Source organism: Mizuhopecten yessoensis, unplaced genomic scaffold (assembly GCF_002113885.1).
Source record: "Mizuhopecten yessoensis strain PY_sf001 unplaced genomic scaffold, ASM211388v2 scaffold11101, whole genome shotgun sequence".
Taxonomy (NCBI): Eukaryota; Metazoa; Mollusca; class Bivalvia; order Pectinida; family Pectinidae; genus Mizuhopecten; species Mizuhopecten yessoensis.
The window spans coordinates 985,787-1,011,034 of record NW_018408880.1 but is presented as its reverse complement, the minus strand read 5'-3'; the positions used below and the strand labels follow the sequence as shown (position 1 = coordinate 1,011,034).

General features: G+C 35.4%; 2 protein-coding genes across 4 annotated transcripts in view; both read right to left on the bottom strand.

The window, feature by feature from the left end:
• Nucleotides 1–618: 618 nt before the first annotated feature.
• LOC110465812 (orexin receptor type 2-like) lies at nt 619–13,354 on the bottom strand. 2 transcript variants are annotated; one of them, XM_021521909.1, is made up of 2 exons: nt 13,170–13,354; nt 619–2,242 (listed from the first exon to the last, which is right to left on the bottom strand). In XM_021521909.1, the coding sequence occupies exon 2, from the start codon at nt 2,226–2,228 to the stop codon at nt 906–908; it is 1,323 nt and encodes a 440-aa protein (XP_021377584.1). In that variant the 5' UTR covers nt 2,229–2,242; nt 13,170–13,354; the 3' UTR covers nt 619–905. The 2 variants fall into 2 exon arrangements, with proteins under 2 accessions (XP_021377584.1, XP_021377585.1); XM_021521910.1 differs by having other exon boundaries at nt 13,174–13,354.
• A 7,704-nt stretch (nt 13,355–21,058) lies between these two features.
• LOC110465755 (glutaminase kidney isoform, mitochondrial-like) overlaps nt 21,059–25,248 on the bottom strand; it is a 44,428-nt gene continuing 40,238 nt past the window's right edge. For both annotated transcript variants that reach the window (XM_021521818.1, XM_021521819.1), the window contains 2 exons: nt 23,807–23,947; nt 21,059–22,579 (listed from right to left, as the gene is read on the bottom strand). In XM_021521818.1, coding sequence (XP_021377493.1) covers nt 22,474–22,579; nt 23,807–23,947 — 247 coding nt within the window. In that variant the 3' untranslated portion in view covers nt 21,059–22,473. The remainder of the gene's footprint in view (nt 22,580–23,806; nt 23,948–25,248) is intronic.

The window sequence follows — 25,248 nt, the reverse complement described above, 5'->3', positions numbered from 1 at the left end:
ATATCATAGTTTAAAATGTACAATACAAGTTAATTATCTGGGATTTAAGCGACATGTGTCCCGACTTTAAAAATACAGACACAACGGCCAAGTAAGTTGCAAGAACTTATGCCCAATCCCTTTGACTATTCAGGGTCAAATAAGATATATTTGAACTTGAAAGCATCTATGACCTGCGGCCAAAGTCCACTAGGTAGGGTACCGCAATAATCCTGTTATGTAATGGAATAGGAAATGGTAAATGAGTTATTCTAAGAAAGTAAATACATCGGCCATCTTCAGTGGTTTTTAGGGTAATTACGCGTCACACAAGAGAGTCTAATCTTAAATGTCACAAGGAAAAAAGATATTAACGCTGAAATTAAAATTAAAAGTAACGTTATATCATATAATCAAATTCCGACGAAACATCTTTTAAACTTGCCGTAAAAATTAACACTTGATTTATAGATAAGACCAATTCGTAGTTTAAACTTGATAATGAATAGTATGATTAAAGGTTTTCAAGAATAAGCAGGTTGTTTTCACAATAAATCACAGCGATATTTTATCATACAAATATGAATATAAATTTTGTTTTACAACAATTATGAAACAAGTTATTTCAACTTGTATCAATCACTCTTGTTGGCCCGGATGTTAGCGCGTAGGAGGTCTTATTGTGGGAGAAAACCGGAGAACCCGGAGAAAACCCCCGTGGTCGGGTATGTGACCCATTAACTTTTCACGTCCGATCGGGGAATCGAACCCCGACCGCCTTGGTAAAAGGCAAGAATAAACAGGTAATTTTCACAATTAATTACAGAAATATTTTATCACATCATTATCCTTATGATAATTGTATACCAATGTTGATACCAGTAAAACGGTGCATAAACTGACCATTGGTCAGCGGTCAGCTGCCCTTATTTAGACGTAGATACCTTCTTGTCAGTACCGGAACTATAAGTGTTGTTATCGTTCCTGCCATTTTTGACGGATCTCAAGATTTCCACACATTTTCGTCTGAAATTTCTGCTGAAAAATCCGTAAATAAATGGATTAAATGCAGTTGCGAGAAAATAGGACAACAAACCAATGTTGTACAAGATTTGTTGAGATTCTGATAAAGTTTCTAGAAAATGTGGTTCAACGGCCTTATAAATCATTATAACAATATAGGGTAGAAAACTTATAAATTCGAGAGCTGTAATCAAAAATAAAGTTAATGAGGTTTTCTGTTTTCTCATCATTCGCGTTGATCTTCTTCGCACAGACTTCAAATTAATGGAAACTTGGGATAAATCCACAAATGATGATTTTCTTTTTGCTGCATTTCGGTTGTTCCGATCTATTGTTCTTCGACCTTCATTTTTCTTCAGAGTGCCTGAGCGAGAATCATCTTTCAGCATGTCGGGGGGGAAATAACCGGACTTGGTTGGTTTAAATTTCTCGGACGTTCCTTTAGAGATGGACAATTTCTGTTTTGATGAAAGACGGCAGAGTTTGATGCCGACTAGAATATAAAACACGAACAAACACACGGACACTATGATAAACACAAGAAATAACATAGCATAGTATAGTAGCGGATATACTGTTCCCCGTAGGTGCTGAACTGTCGAACAAGACGTTTGAAGAACCGGATAAGTTCCACGGTCATAGCTTCCAAATACAAACAGTGACGGCCAGGAAAGACACAGAGAAAAAGTGAAAGACAAAATACATAGTTGTTTTGCCTTTTTGACGGAAATCTGTGTCTGTGTGTACTTACACACACGTAAATACCTATCAACTGCTATCACAACAAGCAAAAAAGCTTCAGCGATGGACGTCACGGCACGTGAGAAACGTAGAACGCGACAGAGGGCGCTACTGTTTGCCGTGACTGGATTGGTGTACAAAACAATCTCCAGCGGCATGCACAAACCGGAAGTGACGAGGTCAAGTGTTGCTAGGTAACCAATGAAATACTTAATTGTCGTTGATTTCCATCGAAATAGATACACATACACTACGACAGAATTTCCAATAAGGCCAAAAAACATTAAAATGTAAACAAAGATGGTGACAGGCAGCAATTTCCGTGCCATTTGTGAATTCAAAAGGAATAGGTTAATTTCAGATGAATTCTCAATAATGTAGGAGGAAAGAGTGGTTTGATTGGTCAGACCGATCATTGACGTCATAGTTTGGTCCACGAACTTCTCAAATGATGTCGACACCACATCCTGTGTTGAAACATCCATTGTTAAGCAGTTACCTGAAAGTATAACAACATGTCGTAGAGCATAGCAAGAGGTAGCGTGGTACATTCATGGTAATATACATTCCTTACTAATAATCTGATTTGAATCTAACCAGAAGCACTACTCCTCTATTATTTTTTAAATTCATACAGTAAGGGGTGTTACGCCCCCCCCCCCCCCCCCCCCCCCTTCTGTTTCAACAGTAGTTTCGGCAATTTAATATACTGAATCAATTACCATATTTTAAAGGTGCGGAAACGGATTTATATAAGTTATTTCAACTTGTTTCCGGATCCCATTCCTCTGTACTTTGTATGTTATGTGATGTAATGCAACTTAATTTGGAATGAAATAAAGTTTATATTAAAGGTGCAGTCCTCTCTGTGTGTTTTACGTCCATCTTACATTATAATAATCAACTGATTATAATCAATACTTGAAAACAACAACCATATGAAATATATACAGGATATTTAATGGTGTCTTCAGTAATTACAAATATATTTCACGAGTGTGGCTAATGTTTTGGTATTTTTCACGAGTGCGCAGCCAACTGCGTTCATACTTTCGTATACGCCGTCAAAACGAAGGTCAATCCTTATATTTACATTCAAAACATGTTTAAATGCTACATTACACAGAAAAAAAGCCAAAGCTTGTTGCCACGATGGTAACTACGGTCGCCGTGGTTGCCAGGATAATATAGTACCAGGGATACTATATCGATATACGGGTATATTTAGAAAATACGCAGTGAACAACACTATTTTTTATGTTGTGTAGCTTATGTCAAATTTATTTTGCAATTATTTAAACTCGGAAAAGTAAATTTGAAGTATATTTTACAGGAACACAGAACATGCAAAACGTAATAAAGGGGAGATTACTGTCTGTACGAAGACCCACCATAGAAAACATACATTTCAGCTGTACATAGAAGGGATGGACCAGGAAACTACCGCCAATGAAGTAGTTTAGTAATATAAGCTAGAGCAACGTAGTGTAACCCAGGGTTCAGGGTGTGATATAACACGCTGAACAACACATGTGGACTTAACATTGTATTCACCTCGTACTGTGGCCGCGACAGTCAGGGTTCATACCTCGAGTAGGCCCTCATTGTAAGATCTCTTCACTTTAACAAATATCCTTCTTAACACAGTTCTGGAACACGACAGCAAATCTACCTTCACAACGATTACATTTATACAGAGTTACAACATCAAACACTATATCCAAACTTAAAAATCCTTCTTAAATCTTTCCCAAATACTTTTATCAATCTATACAAAATGAACTTTTCGTGAGTAGGTACATGTACCACCTATTGTACATAAGTAATGAGGCACGTGCAGCAATTTAATCTAACTTCTTATCTAACTCCTATGTTAACTTTCCCCTTGCAAAACAATACTAAATGTCCCATCAGGCAATTTATGTTTTGGGGAGTTAACACTCTCGTTCCTATCTCTATGTCATCCATGACGCGCCTGGTCGCCACTAGATCGATAATCCGATAGCACATATCTACAATTCAACAGCACCTTGTCAGTCACTACACGGTGTTACCGAAATCGTTAGATTTGACCCCAAATGTACTTTTGACTAAAGCACTGCTCCTTATTGATATGTTATAAGATTATTCCATTCTTTATTTTTAATTATCAATTTACAGCCCATTTTGTTACAATAGTTCGATTCCCTCTGTGGACTGAATGCTGTGTTTTCTTGTTTTCATTTTAATCATTTTCTCATAAAATTCCGAAAAAAGGTATGAGTTTCTTTTTAGATATGATTTTTTTTGTCGGTCAGAATTTTTCAATGAATTCGTAAAGTTTGGTACGGGGACCCTTCAAGAGAATACATCGGTATTTATGACACGTCGCGACTCCAGGTAGATCTGTGGACAAATATTATATTTTGATATATATAATATAATATTTTATATCATATTTATATGTGTAAATATAATATGTTTCAAATATATATTAAAGGAACGTACAACCGCACTGGAAGTTGATACAAAATCAAGACCATTACCTGAGGAAATATTAAAATAAAAGTAAAGATACACCCCCTCCCCCCCCCTTGACCNCGTGTTTAAATGTTATGTGTTCTTTGTAACTGCGAGTTAAATTGAAATACAAACAATACCACTTCCTCAACAAACAAGGAAGTTATTGGGATTTAACGCAACGTGCTGAACGCCCTTCTGGTGCAGACCAATTGATCCATACATTACCAAGAGTGCAAACGTCATTTTAATATGATTTGAGGACTTAAGTTCAAGGTTACTGTTGTGCTAGTCATATTAGTGAAATTTCCGCTTTAGGGCGGTTCTTTTCCGCCTCGGTGTTTTATTCCTTATCAGAAAGTAAAGCAACATTGATCAGTTTCTTTCTAGTCTAGATTTACCTCCCATGACAAATATTTATTTTGTGCATTTATTATTCCTTGTAAAATTCGTACAGTATAGTATCAACAGTGAAATGGTCCTGAGATCGACATATATTTTTGTGTGTTGTGTGTTTTAGTTATCAATTTTTGAACAACCAGTATCCTGCAATTCTAAACTGATACACAAATGTCATGATAGTATAATGGTTTTATACGTGCATATTATATATTTAGTTATAAGTTTAGTTAAGTTTATTTTCCAAAACAGTCTCTGTATGATCCTCTTTTTTGGTTTGATTGTGTTTTACGTCCTATTAGTAGCTATAGTCATTTATATTATTAAGGATGTGTCAGGTTTTGGTGGTGGAGGAAAGCCGGAGTTCCAGGAGAAAAACCACCGACCCGCGGTCAGTACCTGGCGACTGCACAACGGAGGTCTCGAACCCGCGACCCAGTGGTGGAGGGCTAGTGGTAGGAGAATGTCAGACGCCTTAACGACTTGGCCACCGCATCCCCCCCTCCCCCCTCCCCCCCATGATCCTCTTCATCGGATTTCTGTACCCTTATATAACAGTTCGGTTATGGACATCACATGTTAGACAAAGTATGTTAGGTCTGTAATTAAATTTCAGTTCCGTATCAATCCAAAGTTTATCGAGTCTGTTTTTAAATGTATTTATTGATGGTGCTGATATCACATCCTCTGGAAGACTGTTTCATAATTTTACTTCTCGTAGAGAAAAAGGTCTTCTTTATTCCTATGTTGAATGTTTTGGATAAATTTATGTTTTGAATGACTCCTGGTACCATGTCCTTCGGAAAAGACCTGCCACAATTTCAGGAAATTCGACGCTTTTCGACCAAAGGTATGACGTCACCTCTTGCACGTCTGAAGCTCAATGTAGGTAAATTTAGTCTTTTAAGCCGATCCGGATATGACGTATCTCTAAATCACGGAATTCGTTTCCTTGCCCTTCTTTGGACAATTTTCCAACATATTGATATGCTTCATAGCTGTCAACTCTCCCTCATTTGGAGCGAGACTCCCTCATTTTGACCAAAATTTACCAATCTCCCTCGAAACTCCCTCATTCAAGTCCAAACTCAAACGAACTGAAAATCTACATCCTGTAGTCAAATGATCTCGTAGTTACTGCTGGGTGTGTGTAATGATCATAACAGGTGTGTCTGAATCAAAGGAATGCTTTTTTGGAGTTAATTTTATACATAAAAAGAGACAGATAAATTGAGCCAAGCAATAGCAGTCGCGTTTCACGCACACTTTCTCTTTCATTAGAAATGTGGAATGAGTGAGATCTCCCTCATTGGGGGTTTCAGAGGTTGTCACCTATGATGCCTAGTTTAGTATTGACGTCACTATCTACTTATGACATATTACGGAAAAAAGCAATAGATATATCAGTGTAATAATGATATTGGAGCTTGTTTTCATCTGATCATATTTTTTTCGGGATGCGAGATTTGTTCGATTTGTTGTCCTTGTCAGTGTTTGTCAATGTTAAACCATCTAAACTGACTACTGGGAAATAGTCACTGCTGTTTAATTTTCGCCTTTTTCGAAAATTAAGTTATCATTTCTGCGAACATTAGTGAACAGCATAATATGCATAGCAATAAGATGTGAAGGGCGATATCAACACTGGGCAAATAGTGATCACTCTAGCGAAGGGGGGAAGTATGACTGGACGAAAATTTCCGGGTATAAAGTATCTTCACTTATAAACTTGATTACTAATGTTTCAGCACAGTGTGGTCCTATTGTTACTTAACAGCATGAACGTAATGTACGTACTCTGGGCGTAAATGATATCGTGATCGGTGATCTCGTTATTACCACTGAAACCGAGGTCGAATTGTGGACAGGGTGTAAGACACAAGGAGACACGACTTCCGGTTTAATCACTAGCACGTGTGTCATTTATCAATCGAAACAAATACAGGTTAGAAGCGTGTACGTCACATTCATCATTGAAGTGTAAATATACATACTTTCTCATTAGTAATCGACATAACCGAACTCACGCTGCACGTGCCATTTCCTAAATATTGTTTTATAATTATAAATTAATTTAAGTTTCATCACAACCTAGGTCGTCTCAAAGCTGTTCACTAGTTATACTCCGTGGTTATAGGGCCTTTACAGCCAGCCACTATCGTTCTCAACTCCCTGGGGAGCATACAGCCGGTGCTGCTATATTTATGCGCTCACAGCTAGCATTCGACAATTCTAGCACTGCCCAACCATGTGCTCATTTACAGCTGAGTAGACTGAAACAAGCGGAGTTAAGGATCTTGTTTAAGGATACAACACATAGCCATGACGGGATTCGAACCCGGAACCTTGCGGTCACGAGCCGGCCGGCATCCGGCCATACAGTCACATACAAAACAAAATTAAGGGGAGTTTATTGTGTATACAAAAAAACACAGCGGAATTCTCCAGTTCCTTAACGTACATTTCTACAATTGTATGTCCTACTCTTCACAGACATTGCGGTCTACATGGATATTTAAGGATTGAGTTAGCGCTCCATAAAGAATATGTTCGTTGCCAACGGCGTTCATACTACCGTACATATACGCCGTCAAAATGAAGGTCAATCCTTATATTTATACATTTTTTTGAATGTTCTGTAAATGCTACATTACGCAGGAAAAAATATCGAAGCGGGTTGCCATGATGGTAATTCTACGATAGCCGTGGTTGCTAGGACAATATATAGTTCCAGGTATTCTACTTCGATACACGAGTCAATTTAGAAAATACGCAGTGAACAACATTTTTTTTTCCTTTCATGGTTTTTAAATTTTAAATTAGGCAATGTGAGAAGCCCTCCGAACTTTTCTATTCATTTACAACGGTCTTCATGAACGCGCATTGGCACACTGCTCATGGAGTGACCCGGTCAGAACAAAGTCGCCATTGTTGACGTTACAGCCAAAGAAATTTGAGTGTGCATCCATGGAATAAGAAGTTTGCCAGCATTCTTTTGTTGTATAATAAGATATAATGGATCCCGAATATGTTCTATGTATCTATATATGATGGTGAATGATCCAAGCATTGGTTGTTATTGGACTGTTATCTCGTTGATGCGTGAACGGCACATTATTTGAAACAAGTATCAATCCGCCGAGCCTTTTTTTCACTGCGTATTTACTAAGTTAAAGAAGGGAGACATGTAAATATATGTATATAAAGCGCACAATCACTTGTAATTACTAGGGGTTCAATATTATATCGTATCGTATACTTTCTTGTGTATCTTAGCGAATTGTTTTGTTGCCAGTATCGCAATACACTAACAACAGTTCTACAGGACTAAACTTATCAAAAATTTGTTTTGAATCCTTCAGTAAAGATGTGGTCCTCTGTGCAGTCATACCCAAAAGTACTAAAAATCATTTTATTTTTATTTTTATCGTATTTACAATTGAAATCTATAACAGAATTCGTTTAAATCATGCGCTCAATCATTAGGAAGTTTACCTTTTAAGCAGATACTTGTATCGTGATACGTTTCGCATGCATCGTACCGCGATACGTAACGTATCTTGAGCATCGTACCGCGATACGTGTCGTATCGTATCGTAAGCATGTCACCGCGATACCTATCGTATCGTCAGTAACACGTATATCAACTTGTTCCTATTTGTGTAATATTGTATTAATTTTAGTGGGAACATACTGTAAACATATTTTGAGGAGTGAATTGGACATTTCTTCTCACTTCCTGAATTGTCAGTGAACACTCAGAAACACGAGACATCGTCATCTCCTGTTGTCTGCATGCTTGGTTTCGATTGATCAAAATCTAAAGTTTGTACATCTTAACAAGTAATTGACACATTTTTTTTTGCAAAAAGAAAAATTATGAGTAATATCTAAAACAATTTAACTATTTTAGTTTAGTTGTGTTCGTATAACTATTTATAATCTTTAAATATTAATATTACATATTTTTTTTAATATACATCAGATGAAGAGTTGAATCCGTCGTTAAGCTAACCAGACTTTGCAGTTACTTATGTCAACTTCATACATATCAGGCTACAAACGACACATATTTCAAACAGTAGAAATACTATAACGAGTGTACGCTTTACATGTTTGTCATGAAGTGCATTATGACAATTTAAGTAAATATCGATATAAAGACTCCTTTATGTAACGAATAGTAAAATCTCAATGTAATGCCTCTCGTCCATAAACAGTGAAACTTCGATGCAATGCGCTAATTTTTATATAGTAAAACCTTGATATAATGTCGCTCATTTATGTACAGTAAATCCTCGATATAATGTCCCTTGTTTATATACAGTAAAACCTTGAGATAATGCCGCTTGTTTATATACAGTCAAACCTGGATATAATGCCGCTCATATATATATAGTAAAACATTGATATAATGTCGCTCATTTATATATAGTAAAACATTGATATAATGTCGCTCATTTATTTATAGTAAAACATTGGTATAATGTCCCTCATTTATATATAGTAAAACATTGATATAATGCCCCTTGTTTATATAAAGTAAAACATTGATATAATGTCGCTCATTTTTATATAGTAAAACATTGATATGATGCCCCTTGTTTATATATAGTAAACCATTGATATAATGTCGCTCATTTTTATATAGTAAAACATTGATATAATGCCCCTTGTTTATATATAGTAAAACATTGATATAATGCCCCTTGTTTATATATAGTAAAACATTGATATAATGTCGCTCATTTTTATATAGTAAAACATTGATATGATGCCCCTTGTTTATATATAGTAAAACATTGATATGAGGCCCCTTGTTTATATACAGTAAAACCTTGATATGATGCTTGTTTTCAATATACAAAAAATCTTCGATATAATGCATACCCTTTGCTCATAAATGGTAAAACCTTCATAAAATATCCCTTACTTCATTTCCCAATTTTGCTACTATTTATACACATGTATGTGTAATTTACCAAATTACAACGCCAAACTCTTTATAATTATAATTGTGCTGGTCAAATGGTTGCAGTTGAATGCCGTTTACTTGTACAGAGAAGAAGAAAACTAAGTATCCAGGGCGTTTCTTTGTTGAAAAGATGACATGTCTAATAAGTTCCGTTAACACACAATGTACTGTGTCAACGACATACTTGTAATAGTTGCGGTTTCCTGACAATTTTGGCGCCAATAATTAAGTTCAGTTTTACTTAGTATGACCCAAATTGTTAAATATATTTTGATACTAATATGACGAGACATCAGCCCGTTACATTTGGAACAGTTCTTTGGAAGGGTACAGTTATCCCTGCATCACACGAACCGGCGATGTCACTGTTCTGCCAATTTGTGTTTTCGTGGTGTTATTACGAACGATGCACCTCAAAACCTATTTCACAGTAGGCTGATTATTTAGCAATTGGGTCATGCCATTTGGTTCACTTCAATTCAGAAATAATAGGGAATCGCTCTTATTAAAATGAAGCTAACAATACATTACGATTTATCCTATATTTGTACTTAAGGAAGCAATATTTGTGGTTTAGAAAAAGTTTTGTGGTTTACCAAATCAGGCGGAATGCATTGTAATGCTGATTACTGACCAGAAACAGAACCACAATAGTTATGGTTATTAAACTCATTCACCCCTGAACACACATTTGGACTCTTCCAATTCAAAAGTTGGAAAAATTCATTATGAAATTTCAGGGGTGAATGAGTTATTAATGACAATACACAACTGTATAAGTATTAATGTAACTTGTGCGACCTGGGTTGACACTAAATGCACAAAATAACTTACTCTGTGACCTTTTCGACACTTGACATATATATATATAGCTTGCCCTAGTGCAACAATCGCACTAAATTCTTACGAGCTACTTTAAGTGACAGCCTCTGCACACTTTATGAAACTACCCAATTACATTTAATGTTGTCATGCTTTATGGCAATAATGAAAAAAAGGCTACTGAAGTCATTGCACCTGATTTAGTTTTGTTTTACTGTAAGCGTACTTCTTTTAGCGCATTATCACATTGTAACAGATTGGCGCATTGAAGAATAGGCGCATCCGCAAAAATGCTGCAGTAAACAATATACCAGAACTTCAATAGGCGCAATCATAATTAAGCGAAATATTTCAAAGGCGAAAGGCGCTAAATAAGTCTACCTCTAAAATTTGTAGAGTTTACAGAATATCTTATACTAGTATATAAACATGCATATGTATATTGTTTAAATATTACATAAATGTATTTCATATCTTCGTTCGATATGACTCATGTGTGGATACAGATTAAAACGCAAGCTTTACTGTATATGCAAATGTATCTTTCTCCGCTAAAATAGATCGATATTTTGTTTCAACAGCCACACTGCCGCTGTCATTGAAGTGTAACAAAATTGCGTTTATTGTTTTCGTCATATTGACCACGAGATCAAACTACAGCCTGAAAACATCCATTTATACTTGAAAAATGTGTTAGCCAATCACAATGAAACTAACCGAAGGAATTTACGAAGTGTTTCAGGAAACTCTTGGCAAGTATCTGGCGGTTTCTTGGTGCATCGTTGTGAGCTACTTATGACACTTGTGAATTAGCTATTGTCGCACCAATGAATAGAATTACAAAGAGTGTACACAACTTATCATCAGTCAGGGTCAAATTGTTCAAGGTCACATTATCACTTCATAACATTGCAAGAAATAAAATCAGAATTCCCACAATAATCCCAAAAGTACGTTAAGACAAAAAGAGTATCATATAGATATAAATGATAATATGGGTGGATGAATCTGCACCTACACCGAGTCAAGTGGTATTGTACCTCATAGCAACGTACTCGGAAGATCTCGGGATACCATATGATAGAATAGCATTTACTGTATTACAATAACATTATAAACGTACAACTAAATACATAGACAAGAGCTGTCGGAGAACAGCATAGCTCGCCTATGTATGTTATTATAATACTGCAACTATCAATAGAAACACATGTAAAGTAAAACGTTGATATATTGCCTGTCATTTCATTTGCCACCTCACTTACCACCAGGATATTTCAAGGACTGTTAAATGTGTAGAAACATCTATGTTAAGTGATTGTTAAGAAATTAACAAAGTTCAATTAAGATTTTTCTGGACGCTTAAATATGAAAATGTGGTTCAACACATTGCTTACACTCAATACAAGTACTTCAATCTTATAATAGACAACAGCCTATTGATGGTGGTGGTCCAACACTACCCAACAAAACTTGCGCAAAAACTTTAACCTCAAATTTAACTAAGTCAAATGAAGTTGTTTTTGGGCCATAAAATATGAAAATATGGTCCAGAACATTGCTTTCACTCGATATAAATGACTTAAACTCATATTAGACAACTGTGTCTTGAGTGTGATGATCAAACACTGTCTGGCAAAAACTTGCACCAAAACTTTAACCTCGGAAGGTGGGACGCCGACGCCGACGCCGGGGTGACTACATTAGCCCTTCGAATAGGCGAGCTAAAAATGATATAAGTACAATAATAAGCATAATCTATTTTATCAGTAAAATAGAAATTTAGAAAAAAGCAATAAAAAAAATATATATATAAATAAAACAAACTCAAGACAACAACTAAAGCCGTTTAAAAAGTATTGAAATGAGTTGGAAGATGTTTCTTTTTATGAACAATATGTGCTCCTGAGAACATTCATTTTAGGATATTAGATATAAATCGATCAATTTAACTGGTCTGTCTAGCAAGGGTGGGGATCAAAGTCCAACTGGATAAAAAGGTCAAGAAGTTTGTTGGCATATCATCAAAAAAGGAGACCAAGAGAAAAATGTAATGTATATAACACATGGAAAATACAGGCTACAAAACGACATTGTGAAGGAAATATCTAAGGCCAAAAAGGAGCAAAAATGTCTGTTTCAGGTACCTCGACCGACACTAGTGTTTGCCTTCAACACTTTTATCGCAGTGTTGGGATAACTTGTCTACCGGATGCAAATAAATTGGACAAACATATATACCTCTCTGCTTGATAGCAGGTATCCAAACCAAATTTAAAATCTATATTATTAAAAAATGTGTTGGGTAATATTTGTAAAAAAAAAAAAAAAAAAAGCGATCTTCCCTATTTGTTTTATAGTCTATACTATGCTTTGGCCTAACCACTCTTTAGACAAAATGTATGAAAATATAAAGAATCTTTATTTCTCGAATTGTGTGATTATTCATGATAAAACTGATTTAAAAAATAATCTAACACATTAAAAAGAAACTCAATGTGGAAGAAGTAACTACTCTTTAGACAAAATGTACGAATTTAAAAAAAAAAGGAAAATGAATGTTAAAATATCAATACTAAATTTAGTTATTTCTCGATGTGAAATGGTGTGATAATTTTTAATGTGCATGTACAATGCCAAAATGAAAACTTGCTGATAAAACTTATTAAAAGAATAAAAAGATTCTTGATGGGAAGAAAAATGCCGGTACGTTAACAAATGCAGTACTCACTTACTTTAGCTGATATCGCTCGTTAACTCGCTGAAGTAGGCTGGTTGTCACTCGTACCTCTAACATACATGTTATAAAGTACTCCGTACGACTCCCCCTCGTATATATATGCTTATCCACTTCACATATAATGATGTCATTATGAACAATAGCTGCCAAAAGGATGTAAAAGTCATGTGAAAACTGTGAAAGAGTATTTTTAGATTAGGAGTTTAAACTGTTTAATTAAAATGAATCATGTATAATTCAGGGAAATTATATCTCGGGAAAGCTCCAACCTAATACAACATATCACACAAAAACTTCCTTTTCACGGTTTTAATTTGGTTGATTGTAATCAGAGGTCAATATATGTGTTTACGTTGCCAATAGTTTCTGGGAACACCCTTCCACTAGGCGTGCACCTAGTTGATCTGAATAACAAAACTCAATAAATTGTTAGAGACGCATTAAACGTTGATAAGTTGTTCAAATCTGTCCGTGTTCAACATATTTTTTTTATTATATTTTACGTTAAAGATGCATACTCTTCAAAGTTATGTGAATAACTTGTCTTCAATATTTCCTGTCTTACTCGCTTAGCGAATATTTCACTATATAAACACGTAAACAATATTTACATCACGTTAGAAATACATAAACATTGATTTTCATCGAGTGTCTTTCGTTAGGTGTTTTTTTTCTGTCCGACAGGTTTAACTAGATAGGCCTCGTTTAAGCAGGGTAAACATATGGTAATCGGTTTGATTTTGGTTTGTTTGTTTGTTTTACGTCTTACTAACAGCTATGGTCATTTAAGGACGTGTCAGGTTTCGATGGTAGATGAAAGCCGTAGTTCCCGGAGAAAAAAACACCGACCTACCGCCAGTACCTAGCGACTGCCCCATGTAGGCCTCGAACCCACGATCCAGTGGTGGAGGGCTAGTCGTAGCAGAATGTCAGACGCCTTACCCACCGCGGCCCCTTAATAGGCCAAAACGACGAACATAAAAAATTGAAGTAGCTTGCAATTAGACAAGATCTGACAAGATCTACTGACGAACATCCTGTCATACTGGTTTGAGGAAACAACCAGTCGCGTTCGCTGTGTATGGTATTGGATAACATAGTGCGTTTATATCCGTACGTCACATTAATGGTGATATGACATAGGTCATTCACGTCACCTCATTTTCATTGATGAATTTTATGTAAACTTTGTTTGACATTTATTTGATCCCTAGCAACACTGCAACACCGTTGAGTCCTAGAAGCAATGGCGGATTCAGAGTTTTTTGGGGGGCTTCAGGAAACCCCCCCTACCTGATAATTTTCTTAAAAGATCATGTATTTTCAACAGTTTCCTCAATTTCCGCCACTTGGAACCCCCCCTGGAAATTTGGAACCCCCACCAGTAAGGTCTCAGGATCCGCCACTGTAGGACGAAACGGCTGTATGGTGCAGTTTATTTCCTTTTTGGCAGTTTAAGTACAAAGTATAAGTTTGTGTGTTACGTTAATAGTTTACAAGAAAACTTGACATCCTTTTAGAGAATTGTCCAATATTTATTCTATTTTCCGAGCCTCTGTTATTGTGAACTTACTTTTCATCTCAGAACTCAGTTATACTTTATCATTCCGATAGACAGTGGAAAATGGTTTTTTTGCCAATTATCACGTCATGGTTCTATGACACAGATATTTATATCAATTAATATCAATAATAACAAGAGGCCCATGGGCCTTAACGGTCACCTGAGTCTACAGTATTTATTTTTGTTGTTGAAATATGTACCAATTTGAGTAAAAAATAGTATAATGTTAACTTAATTTTGTCAGGACTATGAGCTGATCATTCCTAGACCAATTTTAAGTGAGATCGGCCCATTAGAACTTAGTAGCAAAATAGCGGCTATGGCAGCCAAATTGTATTTCTGATTGACCCGAAAAATAACAAAACTTTGTCAGGACCATGATTCGATCATTCCTACAAAGTTTCAGTTCAATCGGCCAAGTAGAACTTTACTTTAAGTTTGAAATAGGTTTTCAAAATGGCGGCCGTGGCGGCCATATTGGATTTCTGAACGACGCAAAAAATAACAACACTTTGTCAGGACCATGAGTCGATCATTCCTACAAAATTTAAGTTCAATCGGTCCAGCAGAACTTGGCTTTAAGCTTGAAATAGGTTTTCAAAATGGCGGCCGTGGCGGCCATATTGAATGCTAAAGCTCAGGTGACCTAAAAACGCTATATAGTTCTTTAGCTATGGGTAACATTTCGTAATTTTTGACAAAAAGTACGAAATCGGGAAAATTAATATCCGAAAAGTAAATTAACATTGAGATTGGGAATGGCGTTACGACATGTCAGTGCAGTTACTGCCGTCATAAAAATGTAAAATTGTTTAATAATAGTAATGAGTTCATAAATTGTAAATAGAACGCTTCATGATACAGGGTGGTTATCTGAACTTTGTTTATGAATAGTCATATTGTACTTTTTATACATATCTTCGATATACATGTATCATCATTTTATCATCCTTTTTGCAAAGAATACTGAACCACGTCGCACTACAGTATCCGGTTCAGAATTACGGTTTCTTTGGCGAGTGGTTAGGAAGGTTTATTTTATAGTTTGGATTTCCGCATATCTCTAGCAGATGGAATGGAATCGAAATGATAATAGATACAAAAAACGACCTTATATGATACGTATGTAACAAAAAAAACCCAGATTAATATATATCATGAGATAAGTACAGCAAAACACAAAACATTTCAAAAATGAGTTTTTTTACCGTAACAAAATCTTCCTCATTGGGTTCTAAGTTAATTTACGATTTTTTACACAAATTTTCGTGACTGTTTGATGTATTTGAATCCATATTATAATAGATAAAAAAAGAGTATGTACAACATAAGAAAAAAATAAATAAAAAAAATTAAAAAAAATTACAAGATTGATATATATCATGATATTTATTACAACAAAAAACAAAACAGCATTTCAAATGAGATTCTTTACCGTAACAAACTCTGCAGCAAACATATCTATTCGGTGGGTAATAGAGACAAGAATGTATTTTCTGAAATGCGTGAAACAGTAATATATAGATACCTTTATAATACGACAAACATCTCCTCAATTTGACATTCATAATCCTACAAATTGTATTTACCCTTAATAAAATGGCAAAGAAAAGTGTTAAAACGGTACATAACAAGGCATACATTGTTAAATGTAGGAGTGAATATTGCGTTGAATCAAACAACTTACAAAACAATTATTATGATTTTAACAAAGGCTTACAATTCAATAATAAGTGACAAAAATTACAAAAACGGTAATTAAATAAAAACAACGATTTGGACACCTCGTTCTTCAACCAAGCATGTTAGTGAGTCCAATTAAGTGAAACGGGGAAATATGCTGAAGTCAAAGTAAGTATGAGATTCAGAGAAAAATGTACTTAGAGTCCAAATTGTTATTCCTGGTGTATGAAACAGAGAAACATATCATGGAATCCACTAAGTGATGCACCGTGTTTGATACAGAAAGAAATATAATGTATCAATGTAGTGATTCCTTGTTTAATACACAGAAAAATAAACTTGAGTCTGGAGTGTAAGTACGGATTATTTGTGCATCTCATTCAGGGACAATGGTGGAGTCCAAAGTCCAGGTTATACATGTATGCGTGTGAAACAGGAACACATTACTGACGTAAACACATGCAACTGGTACTTCAAGCTAGATAGGCTCTCTTTAGGTAAATAAACGCGAGACACAATAGGTCTGTACCACTCACCAAATATTAAATGCTGTTGGCAAACATGTATCACATATGAAACCTTTGAAGTACATCAAGGTCAAATTAACGTAAACAAACATGATAGCAAGCAACGTCATACTACAGGTCTAATATCATTGATAGACACTCTATTGAACTTCGTTGGAAGGAACTATCCTCTTTCACTCCTGACCTTGAAAAACTTAATCAGGCTGCAGGACAAATATTACTAAACTATCTCTCAGTTACGTTTAGAATGACTTGTGACACAGTCCTTTACAATACTTGAACAAGCACGCGACGGGGAACATTTCAGCGTGGAAATATGTTAACACGTTTGACTATTGTGAGCAGGAAGGAATTCGTGTAACTCCATGTCAACCCATTTGGTAGACCTTATTTGAAGATAGCTTGATACAAAATAACATCACACAAGCCCGCTTTGTTATTCAGATGACTTTTGAAAACTTGAACACAGTTTAACCCAAGGAATTTAGAAATGTGTTCATTAGAACAAACTAGATAATCGTTCACCCCAGGATTCTATTGTCCATCCTCGATATCCAGGAGTAACGCTCACTTTCGCTATTTGCACCCCTGGAATATTGTATAGCAAAATTGAAGGCACTGATTGGTCTCAGGCAAAAAAAAAAACTAGCCAATCGCTAGGCTGATACCTGTCTTTTGAAGATTACAAAGGAGAGACGCCCGACTTCAAAGCCTGTTATTTTTTTACCTTTACGGGACCGCGAGGAGATTCTTTTGATGTTCATCAAAGACCCGACCTAGTCTTCTTGTCTCATCAACAAAGTGGCGCATACCGAGCATTCCATTTTGCTATGATATAGTACAGTGGTGTAGAGAGCGAACGTGAGCGTAACCCCTGGATATCGAGGATGGCTATTGTTCAGATATCACCAAACTTGACCCTTTGGTTATTCAGATTTCGTTTACATATTTTAACAAATTTGACCACCGAGATGTAAGTGAGTAAATTTAAAGGTCATTCATCTACAATAAAAATCAATAGCTCTAACTTCGCAAAAGCATTTTTTCTGGACAAACACCATTACCTACATGATGTAAGTCAACCTCCTGATATCTAGGGGTTACGTTCACTTTCGCTCTCTGTACCCCTAGAATATGTTATAGCAAAATTGAAGGCTCAGTGTGCAGCACCTTGTGGACGAGACAAGAAGACTAGTTTGGTCCTTTGATTGACATAAACAAATCTCGCAGTCGCGTAAGGTACAAGTTTATGGCTTAGAAGTAGGCGTCGCTCCTCTGTAAGAACAAGCATCAGCCTAGTGAATGATCAGGATTGTTTTATTCGACACCAATCAATTAGCTATCCGAGTGCCTTCAATTTTGCTATGACATATTCCAGGGTGTAGAGAGCAAAAGTGAGTGTATCGAGGATGTTATCGAGGATGCTATGGAGGATTTTTCAGAAGAATGTGTTTGAAAAGAATTTTACACATTTGACTTTAAAGTAGGTTAAAGTCTTAATTTGAACAAACTGGAAAGGCATTCGTCCAGCATGCTACTGGAAGCTATCATTACCTTTGGCTTCTTAGTTATTCAAAAGCATTCATATAAATAACGAAGGGTAATGGAGGAAAGAATACCATGAGCTCTGGGACACAATGTGTCTGGTGAGCTACAAATTGTAACAACTACAGCTATATGGACGGTTCGATTCCTCAAACATCCTTGTTGATTGACACAATTGAAACAGCAACAGCATATTGAAGTTTAAACAAAACCGTAAATTCACCAAAAGTTGGTAAAACTAAGGCAAAAAAAGAAGAAGAATATATATGCACAGAGACCCTTGAAAACGATAATAGGACCAAGTGTCCTTGTCAACTATCAAAAAAATATTATTTCTTAATCATATTCTTCTGAATACTGTGTATATGAATAATTGTAAACCAATTACAATAAGCCTTGCAATCTGATGGTTGCTTAAAGAAAAAGACGACGATTGACAGACAACAGATGTTGTACAAGCGTAAAATATCAAAGGAATTTTGTACTATTTGCTGAGCTAAAATGAAAGTCATTGAACATTGACATCTTTTAATATCATACATTGTCATGACATACATACATATATCAATAAAGAAAGTATAACATACATACATTACTAAATAAAGTAGTATATATATACATACATTTAAAAAGTTCACATATATATTGCTTTTGTGGTGTGACCACCTTAATGAAATTTAAAAAACTATTATAATCTGTGACATTGTGCATAGAATAAAACAGGTTTAAAAAATAGGGATCAGTAAAAAAAAATGATTGTTTAACAAACTACAATTGTTTTCTTTTTAAACTTGTAATGAAATAGAAAAAAACATAAATCATATACTAACACAGGCAAAAGATTGTACAGGAAAAAATCTCAAATAAAATACCAATCCATAACCATAAACAATTGCTATCAAGTCCTGCATGGAAAGCCTGGTATGTTGTCATATACATTGTTTACACTTTCCATATGTAACATGTATACTGGAGATTAAAATATCAATTATCATTTTGTCATAGTGAAAGCTTGTTCTAGATATTTAACTATCTGTAGTCATATTCTTTCCATTTTCAAGAAATTAGTTCAAAGATGTAAGCAACCAAATACAGTGACTAAAATCTCAATTTTTAAAGAGTTATATGGTAAAAAAATAATAATATATACACAGATCTACATACGTACTAACAACACTCAAGTAATTCTGACTTAACTTTCTTTCATGGAAGATAACTCTAACAAAAAACAAGAGATCCCAGGCCTAGTGGAATCTACATAACAAATTTGAGAAAGATACCTCAAATACTTCCTGAGAAATAGTGATAACAAATCTTTAATGTCAAACTTCAAGATGGCTCAAGTACTTCCTGAGTAATATAGCACTAGCAAACCTTAACTGTCAAAATCAAAGATGGCCACTTGTTGGCCATTTTGTTTATCAGATCAAAAGTAAACATGCACAACAGACCAAGGAGAACCTACATAACCAACCTGAGAAAGATCCCTCAAGTACTTTCTAAGAAATACAATAACAAGAATTGTTTAAGGGGGGACGACGGACAAAGGGCGATTTGAATAGCCCACCATCAGGTCAGATGATAGTGGGCAAAAAAACAACAAGTAAAATTTGCAAGGTAGCAAATATACCTATACCCTTAACTTTAACATAAATCACAGCTATATATGTGTAAGGTTGTATATAACCTTAACTCTAACACAAATCACGGTTGTAATGTGTAAGGTTGCATATAACCTTAACTCTAACACAAATCACAGCTATAATGTGTAAGGTAGCATATGACCTTAACTTTAACACAAAATAACGGGGATAATGATGTCTACTGTACATGTAGCATAAAACCTTAACTCTAGCACAAGTCAAAAATAAAATATGCAAGACAGAATGAATCTGTAACTTAAGGTAAAACAGCACTTAAAATGTACCTTGTGTTAACAACTCTCAAACCACAAAACCAAATACATTGACATTTGGGATGATATGGTGCAGTAGTCTATCTTATCAAAAACATCCTATAAGACTAGATATGATAAGTTAGGCTAATTAAGTTACAAATTTATAATGTACTCGTGGTTTTGTTTATGTATGGCTTGAACAGGGAGTTGGTGATACATGTATTAACAGTTTTCTAGCATTGTTTCAAACAAGAGTTCGAGGTATTTCTTTACGAGATTGGCACAGTGCACTTTTCGAATTATCCAGAGTCCAATGTTATGAACTTTCCTTTCACATGAATTCGGTAACAAGCAGTATCTTGGTATGGTTTATATTAAAAAAAAAATCAAAAATGTTTAACTTGGCTACGGGTATCTTCACGTAGACTTAATGTAGAGGTGAGAAGATGGTATAGGCCTAATCCCATACCTCCAGAAATGCGGTTCTGTATTACATGTGCTCAAGGATAAATATGATTTTGTTATTGAATGTCCATTATACTCTGAAATCACGTCAAAATTGTAATGTAGGAAATACTTCACCCAACAAAATATGTGAAACATTTAAGAACTTCACCGAAAACAAAACTTCAATTAAAAACTTACTTCCATTTTTTTTTTTTGTATGTATATTTATTAAGCAAATGAAATTAGAAATGAAGTATTGTAGGATTAAAATTACATTAAAATATGTCAGTGTATCCTTTGCTCATAATGATGCAAGACTTCGCTAAATGTTATTGTTACCATGTGAAAATAATATGCACAGAGTGTTTTAACCCTTTCACCCCTATGTAACTTGAGTAGACTCTACCATGCACTGATTTGGATGAGTCCATTATGGTCTACAGTGGTGAAAGGCTTCCGGTTGTAACTTGTCAGTACTTAAATTTTCTACCACTACCATATATTACATATATTGTGAATGTAAGTAGCACAAAGACAAACAATCAGGTATAGTGAAGATAAAGATTATTATTATATAATTTTATTGGTATGTGAAATGTAGGGATATCATTCTAAAAACTCCTCAAAAACACTGGACAAGGTTCTCAGAGAGTGATAAGATTTCCCTCAGGAATGTTTGAACCACATCCGTGCTGGACGTGCTGGGTTTACAATTATTTCCACACATATCATACAGATAATGGTTACATGTTTTATTCACAATTAATTTCTCCTACCTAGAGCAGGGCCGTTGTCGTTTAAACGGTTGAACTGGTCGGACCACAGTTGTTCGTTAATTAAATAATGTCGGACCTAGTGATCCTATCGTGCCTTCAGACAAGCCTTGACAAAGCCTTGCAAGGCCTGCATATACATATGCAGGTCCGCCAGGATTTATAACCAAAATTGTTACAGTTAAAAACGGACAAACAGGTCGTTTCGCATAAATGAACAGGCCCCAGGTGACAAAGAAATCCAGAACCTGAGAGGTGATTATTTTTTCATTATCCAGCCCGGTCTGATGAGGGTTAGACAACTAGACTGACGACACCCCAAGGGCTGCAGATTTCAGACACTGTTACACCCTCAAGGAAGGGGATGATTATTTTGGAAGATTGTTTTAGTCACAACTCTGCCAACAGTAATCTGGCATCATTGTAAACAAAACATGTGGCATATGAATATCGTCATTCACTTTTCATGACGTCACACTTAAGCGGTGACAAGCCGATCTTTCCCAGCAAAAACACAAGACACACCTGTGATGGATTGCAGAAGAGAAATCAATGTCTCTATTTCTGTAAGTTCATCGGATCGGATTTAACATTATCAGGTTTTATCCTCCTGTAATATCGATCAACTAATCGTACTAAATCACACATTTGTGCTGACTCCAGCACACAGACAGGAGAATGATTGTTAAATCGCAGGGTTGTGTGCAATCGTGTGTGGACGATGTGCACATTGTATTTTCGGTTCAATAAGGGTCACACAAATGTACATGAATATCTTAGATAATAAATATTTTCCCAGACATACAAACTACATCTTATGGTAATTCAAAGATGATTGAATATCTACTAAAATATACCCTCAACTCTTTGAAGTACAACCGTTTCGTTTTTGGTACAGCTGTAACATTTGTGCCACATCTTCGTGTCCGAAACGCTTGGCCTCATCCAAAGCTGTAAATCCCCATCTGTAAAAGTGAAACACAACATGTAAGAGCAACAACTCTTGAACTCATCTACCCCTTAACTTTTATAATGAACTATTCCAACCTTTGAGTTGGAAGAGTTCAAATGTATCTACAGCGGTGGATAAGTTAAAGAATGAAATCAAGTGTGACCTTAAGCTTTGACACTGAAAATTTGACAGATGTGATATCAGATGTAGGACTTCATATATGCAGAGAATGATGTAAATAGAAACTTACCTAGTGAAAAAATTTGCTAGATATCTCACACAATTTTTGTTTTACTACAGAAGAGGCAAAGTTTAATTTTAGACCTTTTAACCTTGACTGATGACTACCAAATCTGATCAGATTTGATATTTGATGTTACTGTACTTGATGTAAATATAAACTTAATCTCTTGTGGGTGCATGAGTTATCTTGTAAACAAGCTTTATACTTAAGACACACAGACAGATGACGGCAGATGGACAGACAGACCAAATATCTGGCAATTATGTATACATTGACAGTTAAACAACAAGCCATTTAGATTGATATGTCTCACCTATGCCCCACTTTGACCATCAACTCACATATCAGGGAAACTGACTTAAATGCAAAAACTTAATGACTAATGCTGATGAAGATGCTGACAAGGTCAATGGAGCATGAAAGGTAGGTAGCCTCCAGTATTTGATGCAAGGGTTTAGATGTTCTACCTAAGATGCATGAATGGTCTAAGTTTGGTTGGTCTAGCACTTATACTTTCAGGGAAACAAACTTAAACAGAAATATTTAATGTTGATGCCACCATTGCCGGAAAAGCAACACCTATAAGTCTCGCTTCCACTTCATGGCGGCAAGTGAAAAATACCTGTTATTGCCAAAAAATAAATTCATGATGGCATAAGAAAGTTGGCTTCCATGAAATTATGTAACCACAAAAATTGAATGGTTTACATTATAACAATTAAAATTGATAATTTCTCACTTCTCGTATATAACGTAGTTATAGCTTTTACTGGACACAAAAGTGTGTCGTAAGAAATATTCTTCCTTTCTACACACACCAAAATCCCATATTTATTATTTGAAACACCGAAAACTGGTTGGTGAGTTTTGTAATTTCTTAAATAAGGCCCCCGTCACAAAAAAAAATCCAATGAATCTCAACCAACTTTTTTTTCAGTCATGATTCCTGAAATACATATTTTTTTTGGCCAAAGAAATCAGAACACAAGAACTCACCTATCCTTAACTGAAGAATTCAGTTCACATTTCTCCAGTAGGAAGCCGACGACATTGATATGACCCTCTGCCGCTGCCACATGAAGTGCTGTCCTTCCGTCATAGTCTTGCTGGTTAAGGTTTACACCTAACAGAGCATACCTGTGGATGGTAGGAGACAGTTAAATTAGACATGCAGATATATACAGGTAATCTTTTTACCTGTGTAATGGTATGTTGAAAAGATCAACAATTTACCTGTGAATCGTTCACATACAAGATAAAGATGCGGAAAACACAGCTCTAGGTCAAATCATATTGATTTTATTCTGATTTTTTTTATTTTGAAACATTTCTTAAATGGAAATTTTTGATATTTTATTTTGAATTTTTACATTAGCGGAAACCATATCTCCAGATCTGATCGCTTTGATTTTATTTCAAACATTTTTATTTGGAAATAATTTCTAAATAAAACAAGAGACCCAATGGGCCTGCATCGCTCACCTGGTCTAAATCTCACACTTGTAACCTTAAAAATGATCTAAAATAAAGCTACAGACAAAATACGAGTATTTATGACTATAAGTCATTCAAAAGAACCTGTTAAAAGATTTAAAAAACCTTTCACCCCTGTGACCTTAAAAGTCTAATATGGTCATTACGTTTAACACATTTTATAGCCCTTCATCTCAGGATGCAATTTGCAAAATATCACCACCCTATCCCTTTGTTTATTAAGATAAGATCATTTAAATGTTTACACATATTTGACCAAATGTGACCTTGAAAGTGGGTCAAGGTAATGCAAATTAAAAAGCTTGATAGTCCTTCATCCAAGCATGCTACTTGCTAAATATCAACATTGGGCACCTTTTGGTTATTCAGAAGAAGTTGTTTAAAAGTTTTAAACAAATTTGACTCCTGTGACCTTAAATATAAGTCAAGGTCATTCATTTCAAAAAACTTTGTAACCCTTCATCTTAGTCTGCTACTGACCAAATATTAACATCCATGGCATTTTAGTTATTCAGAAGAGGTCATTTAAAGATTTTAAGCATATTTGACCCCTGTGACCTTGAACATATTTGAAAGTCATTTGTTTGAACAAACTTGGTAGCCCTTCATCCCAACATGCTACTGAGAAAATATCAACATCCTATGCTTCTTGGTTATTGAGAAGAAGTTGTTTAAAGGTTTTAACCATATTTGACCCCTGTGACCTTGAAAATGGGCGAAGGTCATATGTTTGAGCAAACTTGGTATCCCTTTAACTAAGCATGCTATTGGCCAAATATCATTATCCTAGGCCTCTTGGGCATGCAGAAGTTGTTTATAGGTTTTAAACATATTTGACCCCTGTGACCTTGAAAATAGGTGAAGGTCATTTGTTTGAACAAACTTGGTAGCCCTTCATCCCAACATGCTACTGAGAAAATATCATCATCCTAGGCCTTTTTGTT